The following is a 12,599-nucleotide window of genomic DNA, read 5'->3' as shown; positions in this document are numbered from 1 at the left end:
AGGTGTTAGTAGAGGAGCTGTGTTTGTGAGCTGTAGTCTGGATCAGGTCTCTGTGGGAGACTCGGGTTACAGTACTTCTGAATATCACACAGCACATTTCTTCAGAATCGGTTGCTGTTTGCTAACATTTGACCTTTGCCCTTTTAGGCTGCCCTTCTGGCGCCCGTCGATGAGGACTTGGGATCTGACAAGAAGCAAACTGGGGGAAGCAGCAGAGTACCAGACTTCCCTCCTCCAGCAGGCCGGGAGATCTTGTTGCGCACCTGTGTGCCGCGACCAGCAGCGTACTCCAAGGCGCTGCCTCAGCGGCTCTTCTGTGTCCTGATGAGGGAGGAGTTTAGGTTGGCCGGAGCCTTTTCCACAGACACGTCCTTCTTTTAAGTCCTGTGAACAATTCACACCTGGGATAAAGATAAGTGAAGGACACAGGATGGAGACTTTCACATAAAACAATAAAGCTGAATTGAACTAAAGTGAATAATTTGAAAATGACTCAGTGTTTTATCAGCGACACGTTACCGCAGCCTTTTAAGATCACTGAACCTGTTACTTCAAAAAACAACATGTAATGTTGAAGGGGACAAAGAGTTAGTTCATGTTTGACACTGATGTTAATCAAAACTTCCAAGATCCAGGTTGAATAAAACAGCATTAGGTGTGTGATTTCACTCTGCTCCACACACCTGCGTGCTCCAATCAGAGACACCAGAGGAACAGGTGATGAATGTGATGGGGAAGCATACGCAGGTGTGACATACAGAGCCGTGGGAATTACAGGACATTATTACTGTTGATATATTCTCAGCGATCAGCTGTTAGTGAAGAGCATGAAAACCTTACTGCACGTCGGTCAGCTCAACTTAGCTCGCTGGATAATTTACTTGTCAGCTTGAAAACATTTAACTTTAACAAAATGTTCACCAACACGGGTCAGTGTAGGTCACTGAGTCATCCTGCACACTAGCCCTGCCCCGCCCACCTGTGTTTATACACCTCTGCAGCCCCTCCTCCTTCAGCCGGGACATTTGTTCTAGCCTTCATTCATAAACTCGGCTTTCTAACATGCAGCTAAAGTTCAGTCTGCATGCTCGACCCACATACTCCTGGTAGCTGAAGTGAAATACTGCTGTGCGTAAGGGTCGGGCGGGTGACCACGTCACCTGGTCATGGGGTAAATGCTGCGGCCGGGTTCAACTCTGACCTGAGGCCCTTTATTTCTCCCTCCCTGCTTTGCTGTCTGGTCTTCATTGTGCTATTAAATACAGACAAAAAAGTTTGTTCTCCTCCTTCCATCACCACCTTTGTTGCATGTAGAAAAGTGTCATATAGAACCAGTCGTTACTTTAATGGTCTGAACTAAACGGTCGGGTGGCGCCAACAGCGACTAAGAATTTTCTGGGCCAACAGGATTTGTGTTTCAGTCCCTGATAAACTGACCCATCCTCTAAAAAACAAAACCCAAAAACTATATTTACAAGATAAATGATCAGAAATAGTAACGACAACAAAAGCACAGGAATCATAGATCCAACGGGACAGGCTCGTTACAATGAAGGAAAACACTGAGCGACTGTTGAGGCCCTTATTAGTCCTACAAAACATAACAGAAATGTTACAATAAAACACAGAGGCCTTTATTGTCACGTCCATCGTACTGTGACTCCTCAGCACATTCATCTCCAATCAGCAGCTTCCTTCACTGACCCAATCACAGGTCTCAGGCCAGCTGTTGTACTCAGGTTTGGATTATTTGCTGAGGTTTTAGATCTCTGGACCAAAGCCTTTAAAAGGAAACAGTTTCTCAGAGGTTACATCAGTAAATATGATCTCACTGTTACAGTGATCATTCACATCTCTGATTAACCTCTGAAGAGACACATTTGGTCCTTAGCGACGCCTCTGTCACAGGCGTCTGTCAGAACAACAGCGTGTGTTTGACACAGTCCATCATGAAGAGAAGCAGTTTTTCTTCTGAATTAGTGAAATAACTGGTCTGTAAATTACAGTAACACGAGTGTCATTGTTAAAACACAGTTTATGAAACACTTAATTTGTTGTGAACTTATTGACAACGTAAACATTTGCTGGTTGCCACTGTAACTGATGACTGTGTGGTCACATGACTGAAAAGTAAACAAATATCACAAAATAAAGAAATGCCTCCAACTTGTGTTACGAGTAGTTAGTGTGCAGAAACACGGCTGCAGGGTCAGCCCTCCCTCCACAGTCGCTCATCAGGCTGGTCGCAGCGCGTTTGCCTGTCTACTGATGTCTGCATGAGCAGAAACACCAATTTGAGTGATGTTATGTAATTCAGGATTCAATCAATGTGTCAGTGTTTGTTACTTTGTTACATTAATTTTTTAACCACGTTATTTTGTTGTGGGATGAACTTCTGCAAACAACAACATATGGCAACAAAAAACAAAACTTGCAGTTGGAATCGATGGAGCTGTGAGATGATGGGATGTCGACTGGTTCACTAACCATTAACATTTGGGATATTAGGATAACAGTAGCGTGTAAACATAAGCAGTGCAAACACTTCCTATAACGACACATTTACAGTCTAGTTTGGGGAAAGCTGAGGAATTAGGGTGAAGAGACGGTGGATGTTTAACCCTCCCTTGGTTTGACAGCTCGCTCAGCCAGCGAGTTATGAATGATGTTCTTGATAGACTCCGCCCCCGCGCCTTCTAGGAAAGTGTGGTGATCTCCCTTGATGACGTGGACCGACACCTCGCCATCACAGACCTGAAGAAAGACGCAGTACACAGTTTGAACATTGGAAGGCTCAGACAGAGTTTATAGAAACACACACAAGCGCACACACGCACAGTGAAGATAAGTACTACAGACTGATGTAAATGTGCATCGGTACCTCGCTGAGCTTATAGTCAGCTCCCAGGTTTTGCTCATATTCGCTGCTGGTTTCGGCGCGCAGCAGCTTCACGCTGCCGTGGTATTTTGCAGTAGGTACATATGCATCAGCAGCCTTTAGCTTGTAGTAGAAGGCGGAGGCTACAAAGTGCAGTGAGTCTCGGTCGATGTCCTTGTGAGCGGAGGTGATTAGGTCCACGGCCACACTGACGCGTGCATTCAGGTCTGACAGCGGGAGCAGAGTCTCCAAAAGCTGTAGGATGTAACCATGGAGACGACTGTAAGTTCATAGCAAACGTTACCGCGTGCTCGCGGAGATATTGTGTCAGGGTCCTGGGACTGGGCGACCCAGGATCCCTGAGCAGTCATGTATTATTATTATTATTATTATTATTGTTGTGTATTTTGGTGTTGCTCCCCCTTCCCTGTGCTTGTGTATATGTGTGTGTGTGTGTGTGTGTGTGGGTGGCTGAGCACTTGTTTATAGGCGGCGTCAGGCCTGGAGGGTGTGGCCCTGCAAGGGGACTGGCCACACCCGAAGCCACACACCTGCTGCTGATCAGGCCTCGTCGGGGGAGCTACTTAAGAGAGTCTTGGAGCGCCCACTGACGCGGGATCATTGCTTGGGACTCCACGTTAGTTACCCAGTTTAGGTTTTGGTCGTGTAGTGTATGCCTGCCATTGTTCAGTGTCCTGACTGCTGCCGCTATTGTTTCCCGCAGGAGGAGCGTGGAAGGCTTAAGGAGCAGCGAGCACCGGGAGTGCAGGCACGGGAGCAGAGAGCACTTGGAGGACACGACACGGGAGTCTGGGGAGAAACACGGGGATTTATTGTTGTTTGATATCACCCTCTGTAAATAAACACTGTCTATACGTAGAGCACCGCGCCTGGGTCCTCCTTCCCCACTCCTTCCACGGTGTGCCATGCCGCACCGTGACATATTGTTGTTTTCAGAAAAGTAAGTGACACATAATTAATGAACATCACAGATCTTATGTATATGAAAATGCAAAATGAAGATGTTTTGATATTCAGGAGTTACAAATGTCAGCTTTCAGTGAGAAACTGTACGAAGGTTTGATTTAACCGCATGTTTTACTTTAGTCTCCATAACAGCTCCAAACATCACATCATTGTTGAGTCAAACCTGCACCACACACAGACTGTGCTGGAACAGCAGCTCCAGACTGTGTTACAGTCACCATCTTTACCTTACAGGCGCCGTGAGGCAAAAGCTCAGGTTGTGTGGCCTTTAACGCTGATGCCACATAAAGGAATACTTGTGTGTGAACCTGTGGGTCAGAGACAGTATACCTTGTTGTATTCAATGCCAGTGAACTGCTGGATGAAGGCACACAAGGCTTCAGTCTCAGCCTCAGACTCGTTGCCGGGTGTTAGCTTGGCTCTGTAGCTCTGCAAATCAAAAACACAGTTAAACCTGTTCACATGCAGATCATGTGACCAGAGCTCATCCTTCAAAACCAACATCACACACGCTATACAGCATATACATGAAATAAAGATGCGCGAGTGTTTCTCTGACCTGTGTGTACGCTGCCACATATGAATGTGAGCCATCAAAGAGAAACAGGAACTCCACAGGCTGATTCTGGGTCTGCAGCTGAGAGCACATTTCAAATGCTACACAGGCACCAGAAGAATATCCAGCGACTCTGTACGGGCCGTCCGGCTGCACCTGCCTGACGCAGCTCACGTAGTAGGCAGCCAGGGACTCAATGCTATCCAGAGGAGCAGCTGCAAAGGAAACACATGAGGGGAGTTAGTTTGGCTGCACAGTGACATAAACAGCTGATGCACAACATGTGAGTGACAAAGGTCTGAGAACAGAACCACAAACTTTTAAACTGTGAAACAAAGAAAACATGAAATCACATCAGGTCTTTGGTTTTCCTCAGGCCATTATGGAGGGAGCTGTATATGTACAAGTGTTTGTAGTTTCACCTTTGAACAGTCAGACTTTCAGCTTTAACACATTTTGCTGTTTAACAGTTACACACGTTTTGATACACATGATTGTGACACCTGGTGAGGACGCACACTCATCATTTGATGACAAGTAAGGACACGTAGTTTCCACGATGGTTCAAAGTGTTGATTTTGTGTTTTAAAGTTTTTCTCTGTGACTGTAAAGTCATTTTAATATGAGCCCCATTATGCTGACAAACCCACGCAGACGATGCACACAGCTCAGCAACACCAACAAGCCTGAAACTCAAATGACATGAAAAGTTATCCATGAGGCGCCAAAACACAACAACAGCTGCAGCAAAGGCTCTTTGTACTGTAAGATGAAGATCCTACAAAAGTAGAAGCCTCACAAACCACATGTAGACTGGTTGTGCAAACTCCCACGGACCCTGCAGTCGAGAGGATAACAAGCTGCTCCAGTGATCATGACCAGGACACAAACTGCTTCCTCCTGAATCAGAGGCCTGACTGACAGACACACCCTGGCATAGAGGAGGCTGAGGAGTGTGACAGTTGGAGCACACGCTCAGGTCTAAGTCTTTAAACAGGGGAACCACCACCCCAGTGTGCCAGTCCAGAGGCAGCATCCCAGAGCTTCACGCAGCGCCGTGTCAGCCAGGACGGCCCTGCAACACCCAGATCCTTCTCATCAGCCTCAGGTCTGTCCTAAATCCTAGCAGGAGCTACCACGACGCGTACCACAAAATGCATCGCACTGGTTCTTCCCAGTAGTTGGAACTGGTTGTCTGCTTGCCAATGAATCCTGCTTATTGGTTCCACTTGTGCTACAATCAGGACGAATTGTAGTGGGTTAGGGTTAGCTGGATATGTGCTGGATATGTGGTGGAGGGTAACTGCAGGAGAAGAAGCTAGTGGGGGAGTAGAGCAGGGGAGGATGTGGGTCCCCGGGGCCTGCTGGAGGGCAAGGGCCATGCCCGATGTGAGTAGCAGCAGGGCCAGTGCGCCCAGGAGCACATCTTTTTCGACCGTAAGGGAGACAGGAGGCCGACTCACTGCCTCGGCTAAATGGAGAGGGAATTTCAGAAGGGCCAGGGCACAAGCATGGACCTTTTTCAGCTGTAAGGGAGACAAGAGCAAGGTGTGACGTAGGTCCCCGGGGCCTGCTGGAGGTCCAGGTCCACGCTCGATTTGAGTAGCAGCAATGGCCAGTGCACCAGGAGCACATCTTTTTCGACTATAAAGGAGACAGGAGGCCGAACAGGTCTCTGACCCTTCAGCATAGACAGGTGGCTGAATGGGCCCCTTGGGCCCTCCAGCCGAGACAGACAGCTCAAACGGGTTCCTCTGACCCTTCAGCGGAGACAGACACCGAACCAGCATGTGTGGAGACCTCTGGCAGTGTGGACACTGGCTGGAGCTTAGTGGCACATTGGCTTGGCTCAGGCAGTGGTATGCAGTCCTCAGAGGGCTGAAAGTGTTCTCCAACACATCCAGCAGAGGACAGAGGACTCTACTAAAAAATCCGACTCTACTAACCTATCAGAGGCTGCTTAAGATCAGAATGCAATCATCTGCAGTTTTCTTCTTAATTAACAATAAACTTAGTGTATATGTACTCCTAAATTTGATGAAAGTGATAAATAATAGACAGCTCTCTCTCTATATTCTGACATTTAACTAATTCAAAAGATATTTCAATATTTATTTATCTAAAACAAAACAAGTTAGAATAGCCTTTATTGTCATTGTACAGAGTACAACGAAATTGGAGTGCCACTCCCTTGGTGCAAGTTTCAATAATAAATATAAATGTAAAATATAAAAAGTACAAAAAAACAATCGTAAGTACTCAAACAATAGTTTGTACAATATATACAGGATAGCAGCATTAATATAATGACAGTATGAATAGCAGCATAATATAATGACAGTGACGGTATGGAATAGGTTCAATTGTATTTGTTCTTATTTACTACGGTGATAGCTCTGGGAAAGAAGCTATCCCTGAATCTGTTTGTCCTGGTTTTATGTGACCTGTACCGTCGGCCTGACGGTAATAGTTCAAACAGTTGGTTGCTGGGGTGAGAGTAGTCCTTGATGATATTGCCAGCTCTGCTGAGGTACCGAGAGTTTGCAGTGACCTCCATGCTGGGCAGAGAGCAGCCAGTGATCTTCTAGTTGCAAGTTCACTCTAAATTGATGTTTAACAGAAAAAAAAAATGTTTTTATGTTTTTTCCCTAAAGTGTATGTAAATATCTGGTTTCAGCTGTGAATATACTGCCCATGAATTGTATAATATAATCGCAGTATAATCGCAGCCTTTGCGGTTAGAAAATTGCACTTGATCATGTCGCGATATTATCGCAAATGCGATATATCGTTCAGCCCTAATCTAAATGCTCTTTATGTGTGTAAAGAGTTTATCTTCTAACCAGGATTCAGTTCATTTTAATCCTTCAACTTAAACATGAAAATAACAATGTCTGCCTCAGTTTTACCATATCTAAATCATCAAACACCCCAAAAGTCCTAAAATGATCCTAAACCCATTTCAACTTAAACCTTAAATCCCCCCTTTATTTTGACACATTTCATGTGTCAAAATAATGTACAAAACTAAAAATGCTCAGTTTTCCCCACTCATGATCCAATCTATGTCATGAAAATGAACTTAAAACAGAACAGTCATCAGTCATGTGCTTAGCCTTAGTCCAGTCTTTACCTCAGTGTCCAGTTGGTCCAACCTTAGTTCAGTTCGTCCGTCCAGTCACCGTCCATTCATACGTATTCACACCAGGTATTTCCTCTTTCTTGCCGAGACAACAAGAAACTGTTCCTCTTTCACAGTTGCGAGTAAACATAACTAACCTCTCACCTATAAATGATTCTCTCTAACTAAGTGTGTGTGTGTATATGTCGTCCTCAAATGCTCTCTCATCTCACCCGTTGCACTTCTGACCTTCCACCAGACCAGAGGCTCATCAAATAGCCTCGTCTAACCTGCTCCTCAGAATAACTTAGACTCTGCTTTCATTAATGCAAACTTTCTGCAACTTAGTCTTTCTGAAAGACACACACTGTTTAAACCTCTGAATGCAATATCAATGCTGCAGATTATATTATTAATGCAATGGTGACGATGACGATTATTTAACAATAGCAGTAAAATAATTTCCCTGCTCCACACTCCCTCTCTCGACCTCTGGTACACCAGAGGTCGCAATACATTGTGTCCTCGCTCTGACCCTCTCTTGTGGTCCATCCGGCCTCGGGCCTCCAGGATCCTCACCCCCTGTGGTCGCCGAGATCTTCTGCAAAGGAAACAAAACACCTTTTCCTGCATCTCCCTAACTTATCATAGTTGGGACTCTTTAATCAAAAGCCTTATCCTAATTATGTTCTTGACTTATAGACTTGTATTTATATATATTCTTCAACGTTACTCATCATTTTACCACTCTCTTAAAACGCTGACACTAACTTCATTTTAAAACCTCACATTTCCTATGTTATAACCTGTTTTTGATATAGCCTTTTTATTTCATTTTGCTCCTTTTAATGTAACAATAAATTATAATTCTAGTTTATCAGACTTAATCAAAACCTATGCTTTCCTTCCTTTGGTCCTTCTTTAAATCAGAACATTTTGTCTTCTGAAAGTTTTATTTCTGCTTCTGCCAACATGTTTAGTTAACGAGCTCGACTGGACAGAAACAATCACAACTGCTGAACCTGCACTGTGCTCATGGTTAAAATTCCACAACATTTTGTCTTCTGAATATTGTATTTTTGCTTCAAAACTGCTTCTAGCACAACAAGAGTCAGCGGAGGCTGGAATGACAACAACAACAACAATCTTGTGCTTAACATAAAACAAAAAATAACACAAGTAACAAAAACAACACAAGTAACTTAAAAAAGCTTCAGTCCACATTTCAGTTAGTTGAGCTCGCTGTTGCTCCAGAGGAGGCCCTCAGCTGGCGGGGCTGGAGCCGAGGCCCCGGGGATGCTGCTACGTGTCGCGCTGCTCTCCAGCTCCACTGGCTGGTCAAACACAGTCATTATCGAATAATTGTCCACCATGAGGCCCGACGGGTCGTCCGACTGTCCAGGAACTTTACCAAGGGTATAGTTCTTCCATGTGACATTATCAGTGCACACCTGCCACGGAGAACCTCTGAGGGCAAGTGCTCTTTCAGCCTGCACGTCTGCCCATTTGCGCTCCTCACTTCTCTCCGAGTCCATCGGTGAGGAGTGTTGCATCTGGTCCAGCAGCATACTCACAGTATATATGGGCTGCTGCTGCTGCAGAGATGTGCTGGCCTCTGAGCGCTCTGTCTGTGTGTAGATGGAGCAGAGCTGGAACAGCTTCTCTCTGGTTTCCTGAGGGGGGGGATGCTCCATGTCATCCAGGACTAGCTGGATCAGGTGAGGTGTGCTGATGCAGGGGGCATCCAGACATGCAGAGAGAAGCTGCTGCCACCTCAGCTTGATGCGGTCGATGAAAATCCTGTCCTTCATTCTGGCTTTCTTCTGCAACCTTGTCTCAAAATGATATTCAATTTTGTTGTTGTTGCAGAGGAAGACTTCTGAAATCCATGCAGAAATATAGAAACACCTGTGACCGTTGGGCTCTTTGCTGAGCAGCTTCAGTTCCACAAAGAGCTTCTCCAGGAAGAGGTGAATGAAAGACGAAGAGTTAAGCATCTTTAGCAGGGGCAGCCAAAAGCGCAGGAAGGTTTGTGGGACTCTGGGCTCAGTGGGACTGGCACTGTCAGATGTTGCACAGCCTAATGCTTCCAGCTGCTCCATGGTAGGAACAAGAAAACCGTCTTCCAGCAGCACATCAATCAACAGCTCCCTGGACCCCAGTGCAAACTGCTTGATCTCACCCAGCAACGAACTCATGTCTGCTAAGGGGGCCTGCCACAAGCTCTTCCCCTTGTCTTCAGGAGACCCATCATCAAAAGCTTGGTACTGGTCCTTCTGAAAAGAGATCAGCAGCTCCCGAGCGTTTCTGCAGGCATCCACTTCTTTCTGCCTGGCAACGAGCTGCTCATCGGGGCCTCCTCCCAGCTGTCTGGACCAAAACTCCTGCTGGAGCCACTCCAGGGCCACCTTACATCCCTTTCGGCACCATTTCAAAGAAGGAAGAGTCCCATGCATGATTTCGTGCCTCAGATCCACCACCCACTCGGGGATGTTCAAGTTTCCAGCCAGTTGCCTCAGCGGCCGGGCCTTTCTCCCCTGCTGGCGATCCGTGATAAGATTAACAAATCTTACCAGGGCCGTCCCGTACATCAGGGTCAAGTCATCTCCGGTAAGCTGTCCGGACCGGTCCCGCACCTGGCAGCGCACGAGGTCTGCTGTGCAGTCCACGGCCACGGGAAAACTATTAGCGTACCTGGCCCTCCAAGCCGATATCCTCTCTAACGCAAACCTCTGCAGAGAGGAGTCCATCGAGTAAAGGTAGTCCCGAACCTGATCCCACTCCGCTTTGTTAAGCCAGGCTACCACATGGCGTGTTTTCTCAGAGCCCTTTTTATTCATTGTGCGCGCTCCGGACCTCACGCTCAATCTCTCACTCACCGGGAAAAGCCGCTCGCCTCACGCAGAGACCACTCGCAGATTTATATGACAGAGGACCGCGTTCAGAGCTTCGAGTTTTACAGTTGCTTGTCGCACAGCAACCAGGAAATGACGCTAACGTTTTCTTCGGCTTCGTTTGTGGCTGACGTTCACCCTGCGGGCACGCTGACGCCACCTGCTGGATTGGAGGATGGAGCGATGGTTCTACAGAGCGCTTATTTACATGATGCTGGTCATAAACGAGCTTTCTTTGGCTATGGTCAATGGCGTGTCCAGCGGGGTGGCCTGGGGGGGCACAGGCCACCCCCCCAACCAGACTGGCCACCCCAGGTGCCACCCCAAAGGCAAAACAATAAAATTCAATCAAATATCAAATGTCCGATTATGTTTTCACGGTGACGCTCAGATATCCGAGTGTAAGTGAATGCAGCATCGGCTTCTGCGCTATGTGCATCACGTTAGCAAAGGTAGGAGAGCCAAGCACGAAAGACGTCACTGCAGGAAACTTTTTTATTTATTTTTGTAAGGGCATGAACAATGAGAGGTGGTGGATTGGCCAGATGCAGGTCGATGTGTAGAAATAACTCCGTTGTTTGGTGGTGGCTATGGCGGGGCTTCCACAGAGGCAGCAGGTGGATGAGGGAAGGGGAGGCAGGAGGAGAGCCCCGAGGCAGCCGCCAGTCCGAGTGTCAGGTGAACTGAACTTCAGGTAAGAAGTTATGACCTGCAGTCTATCTGGGTCAGATATGAACTAAGTTTAGGTGGAGTTTATTTTCGTTGTGCTGACTTTTTACTGTCAGTTGCAATAACTCATACTGCATTCTAGCCAGCTTGGAGTTTTTATACAGCTGTTCGGTTGCTATGATGTTACTGATAGTGAACTTTATTTTATTCATAAGGTTAGTTAGTAGAGTTGCCAACGGCTCCTTAAAAAAATGGAATGGTCCCTCAATCAGAGAAAATATTACACGTTTCGTATTGAGCTGAGAAGAGACGCAGTTTGTCCCGAACTTCAGCTAGAATGGAAAAAGACACAAAGCTGGATTTATTCTGTCTTTACGCTGCACAGCTGCCTCTTCTCTCATCCTCCCTCTCCTGTTGCTACTTCAATCATGAAACTGATCGATGATCAGCTGATCGGCTTTTCTCTCTTGTTTGTTTATCGCCCACTTTGCGCCAGAAAGACGAAACCAGCAGATGTCGCGCTAAACAACAGCAGCACGTTTAAGCTTGATCGGCTGTTGTTAGAATTTATTTAATATTAATTTCTAGTATCAGCTGATGTTTGCTGGAGCCACAGCTGTAAAGCTGCTGGTCATGATGTCGGTTTGGATATCTGGTGAGAGGGAAACGTGAAGACCACCCACCAGGATCCTTTTTTATGTAGCTGACAGCTGGTAACTGTGCAGGGGCGGGTCTAGCAAAGTTTTGCCAGGGGGCCAGGTAGGGCATTAACAGGGAAAGGGGGCACAAAGAAATACTTTTCTTTCCTATTCTCATTTAAAATATCTAGCTTTTATTAAATAATTATCTAAATCTTACAACCAAAGTTTTTATCTGACGTAAAATGTATAGAAATCATACATATACCAAAAAGACTGTACATCACTGTCACAACAGGGTTTGTTTTCATTCAAAGGCTTTATGGCTTTAATACCTGGTGGGTCGGTCTGTAGTCAAAATGCCCGATTTTCTGTCCCAGTCCAGCCCTGCAGGTTATACTGGCAGTGTCACCATGCCAGCTGAATGTATTTCATCATCAGCCAGTGTTGTTCTTTATCAATATTACCAAAGTTTACCATAAGGCAGCATAGAAAGTATTTACTTGCTTTCAGGTTTTATTCAAATATTAGTCTTTTCAGTTGTTTCTCCACTTTTTTCCTGTTTCAAAATCAAACACCAGTTTGTGAGAAGATTATCTTCTTTTTTTAACAGGCAGAGAAAGTTTTGCATTGGAATGGCTAATTTGTCAATTGTTTGCTACAAATGTTCGTATTTTAATATTAAAAAATGTTTTTGCCCAAAACATATGTGCCTCAGTGCCTCTCTCCTTCTGACATTGTTAAAGAAAACACAACAAACTTATAATTATTTAGATAGTTACATGTAGGTAATGTCCTCAAGTTCTGTATAACCACTTTTTCCTCTCTCTGTGTTTGTTTCTCGTTCGTTGTTGTG

At 45.7% G+C, this 12,599-nt stretch overlaps 2 protein-coding genes across 2 annotated transcripts; both read right to left on the bottom strand.

Moving 5' to 3' along the window:
• Positions 1-2,544: 2,544 nt before the first annotated feature.
• Positions 2,545-5,457, bottom strand: LOC146623954 (fatty acid synthase-like). The gene is made up of 5 exons (XM_085364866.1): positions 5,313-5,457; positions 4,425-4,636; positions 4,196-4,294; positions 2,882-3,133; positions 2,545-2,754 (listed from the first exon to the last, which is right to left on the bottom strand). Exons 1-5 carry the CDS (start codon positions 5,455-5,457, stop codon positions 2,617-2,619), a joined length of 846 nt encoding a protein of 281 aa, XP_085220992.1. The 3' UTR covers positions 2,545-2,616.
• A 3,314-nt stretch (positions 5,458-8,771) lies between these two features.
• Positions 8,772-10,382, bottom strand: LOC146623953 (ribosomal biogenesis protein LAS1L-like). The gene has a single exon (XM_085363544.1). The coding sequence runs from the start codon at positions 10,380-10,382 to the stop codon at positions 8,772-8,774; it is 1,611 nt and encodes a 536-aa protein (XP_085219670.1).
• Positions 10,383-12,599: the final 2,217 nt, after the last annotated feature.

The sequence above is a fragment of the Diplotaxodon limnothrissa genome, linkage group LG10 (genome assembly GCF_057381915.1).
Source record: "Diplotaxodon limnothrissa isolate DT_005_m linkage group LG10, D_limnothrissa_male_GT1.1, whole genome shotgun sequence".
In the NCBI taxonomy this organism is placed as follows: domain Eukaryota; kingdom Metazoa; phylum Chordata; class Actinopteri; order Cichliformes; family Cichlidae; genus Diplotaxodon; species Diplotaxodon limnothrissa.
Note: the sequence above shows the minus strand (reverse complement) of the source record. Positions and strands in the feature narration are given on the sequence as shown.

What these genes read in the sequence shown, in the direction of transcription:
- LOC146623953 (XM_085363544.1), bottom strand. Translation starts at nt 10,382, where the DNA reads ATGAATAAAAAGGGCTCTGAGAAAACACGCCATGTGGTAGCCTGGCTT.
- LOC146623954 (XM_085364866.1), bottom strand. Translation starts at nt 5,457, where the DNA reads ATGCTGCCTCTGGACTGGCACACTGGGGTGGTGGTTCCCCTGTTTAAA. An exon ending in CTGGCATTGAATACAACAAG is followed by an intron (nt 3,134 to 4,195) that starts GTATACTGTCTC and finishes TACATCCTACAG; the next exon opens with CTTTTGGAGACTCTGCTCCC. An exon ending in CTGACTATAAGCTCAGCGAG is followed by an intron (nt 2,755 to 2,881) that starts GTACCGATGCAC and finishes GTCTTTCTTCAG; the next exon opens with GTCTGTGATGGCGAGGTGTC.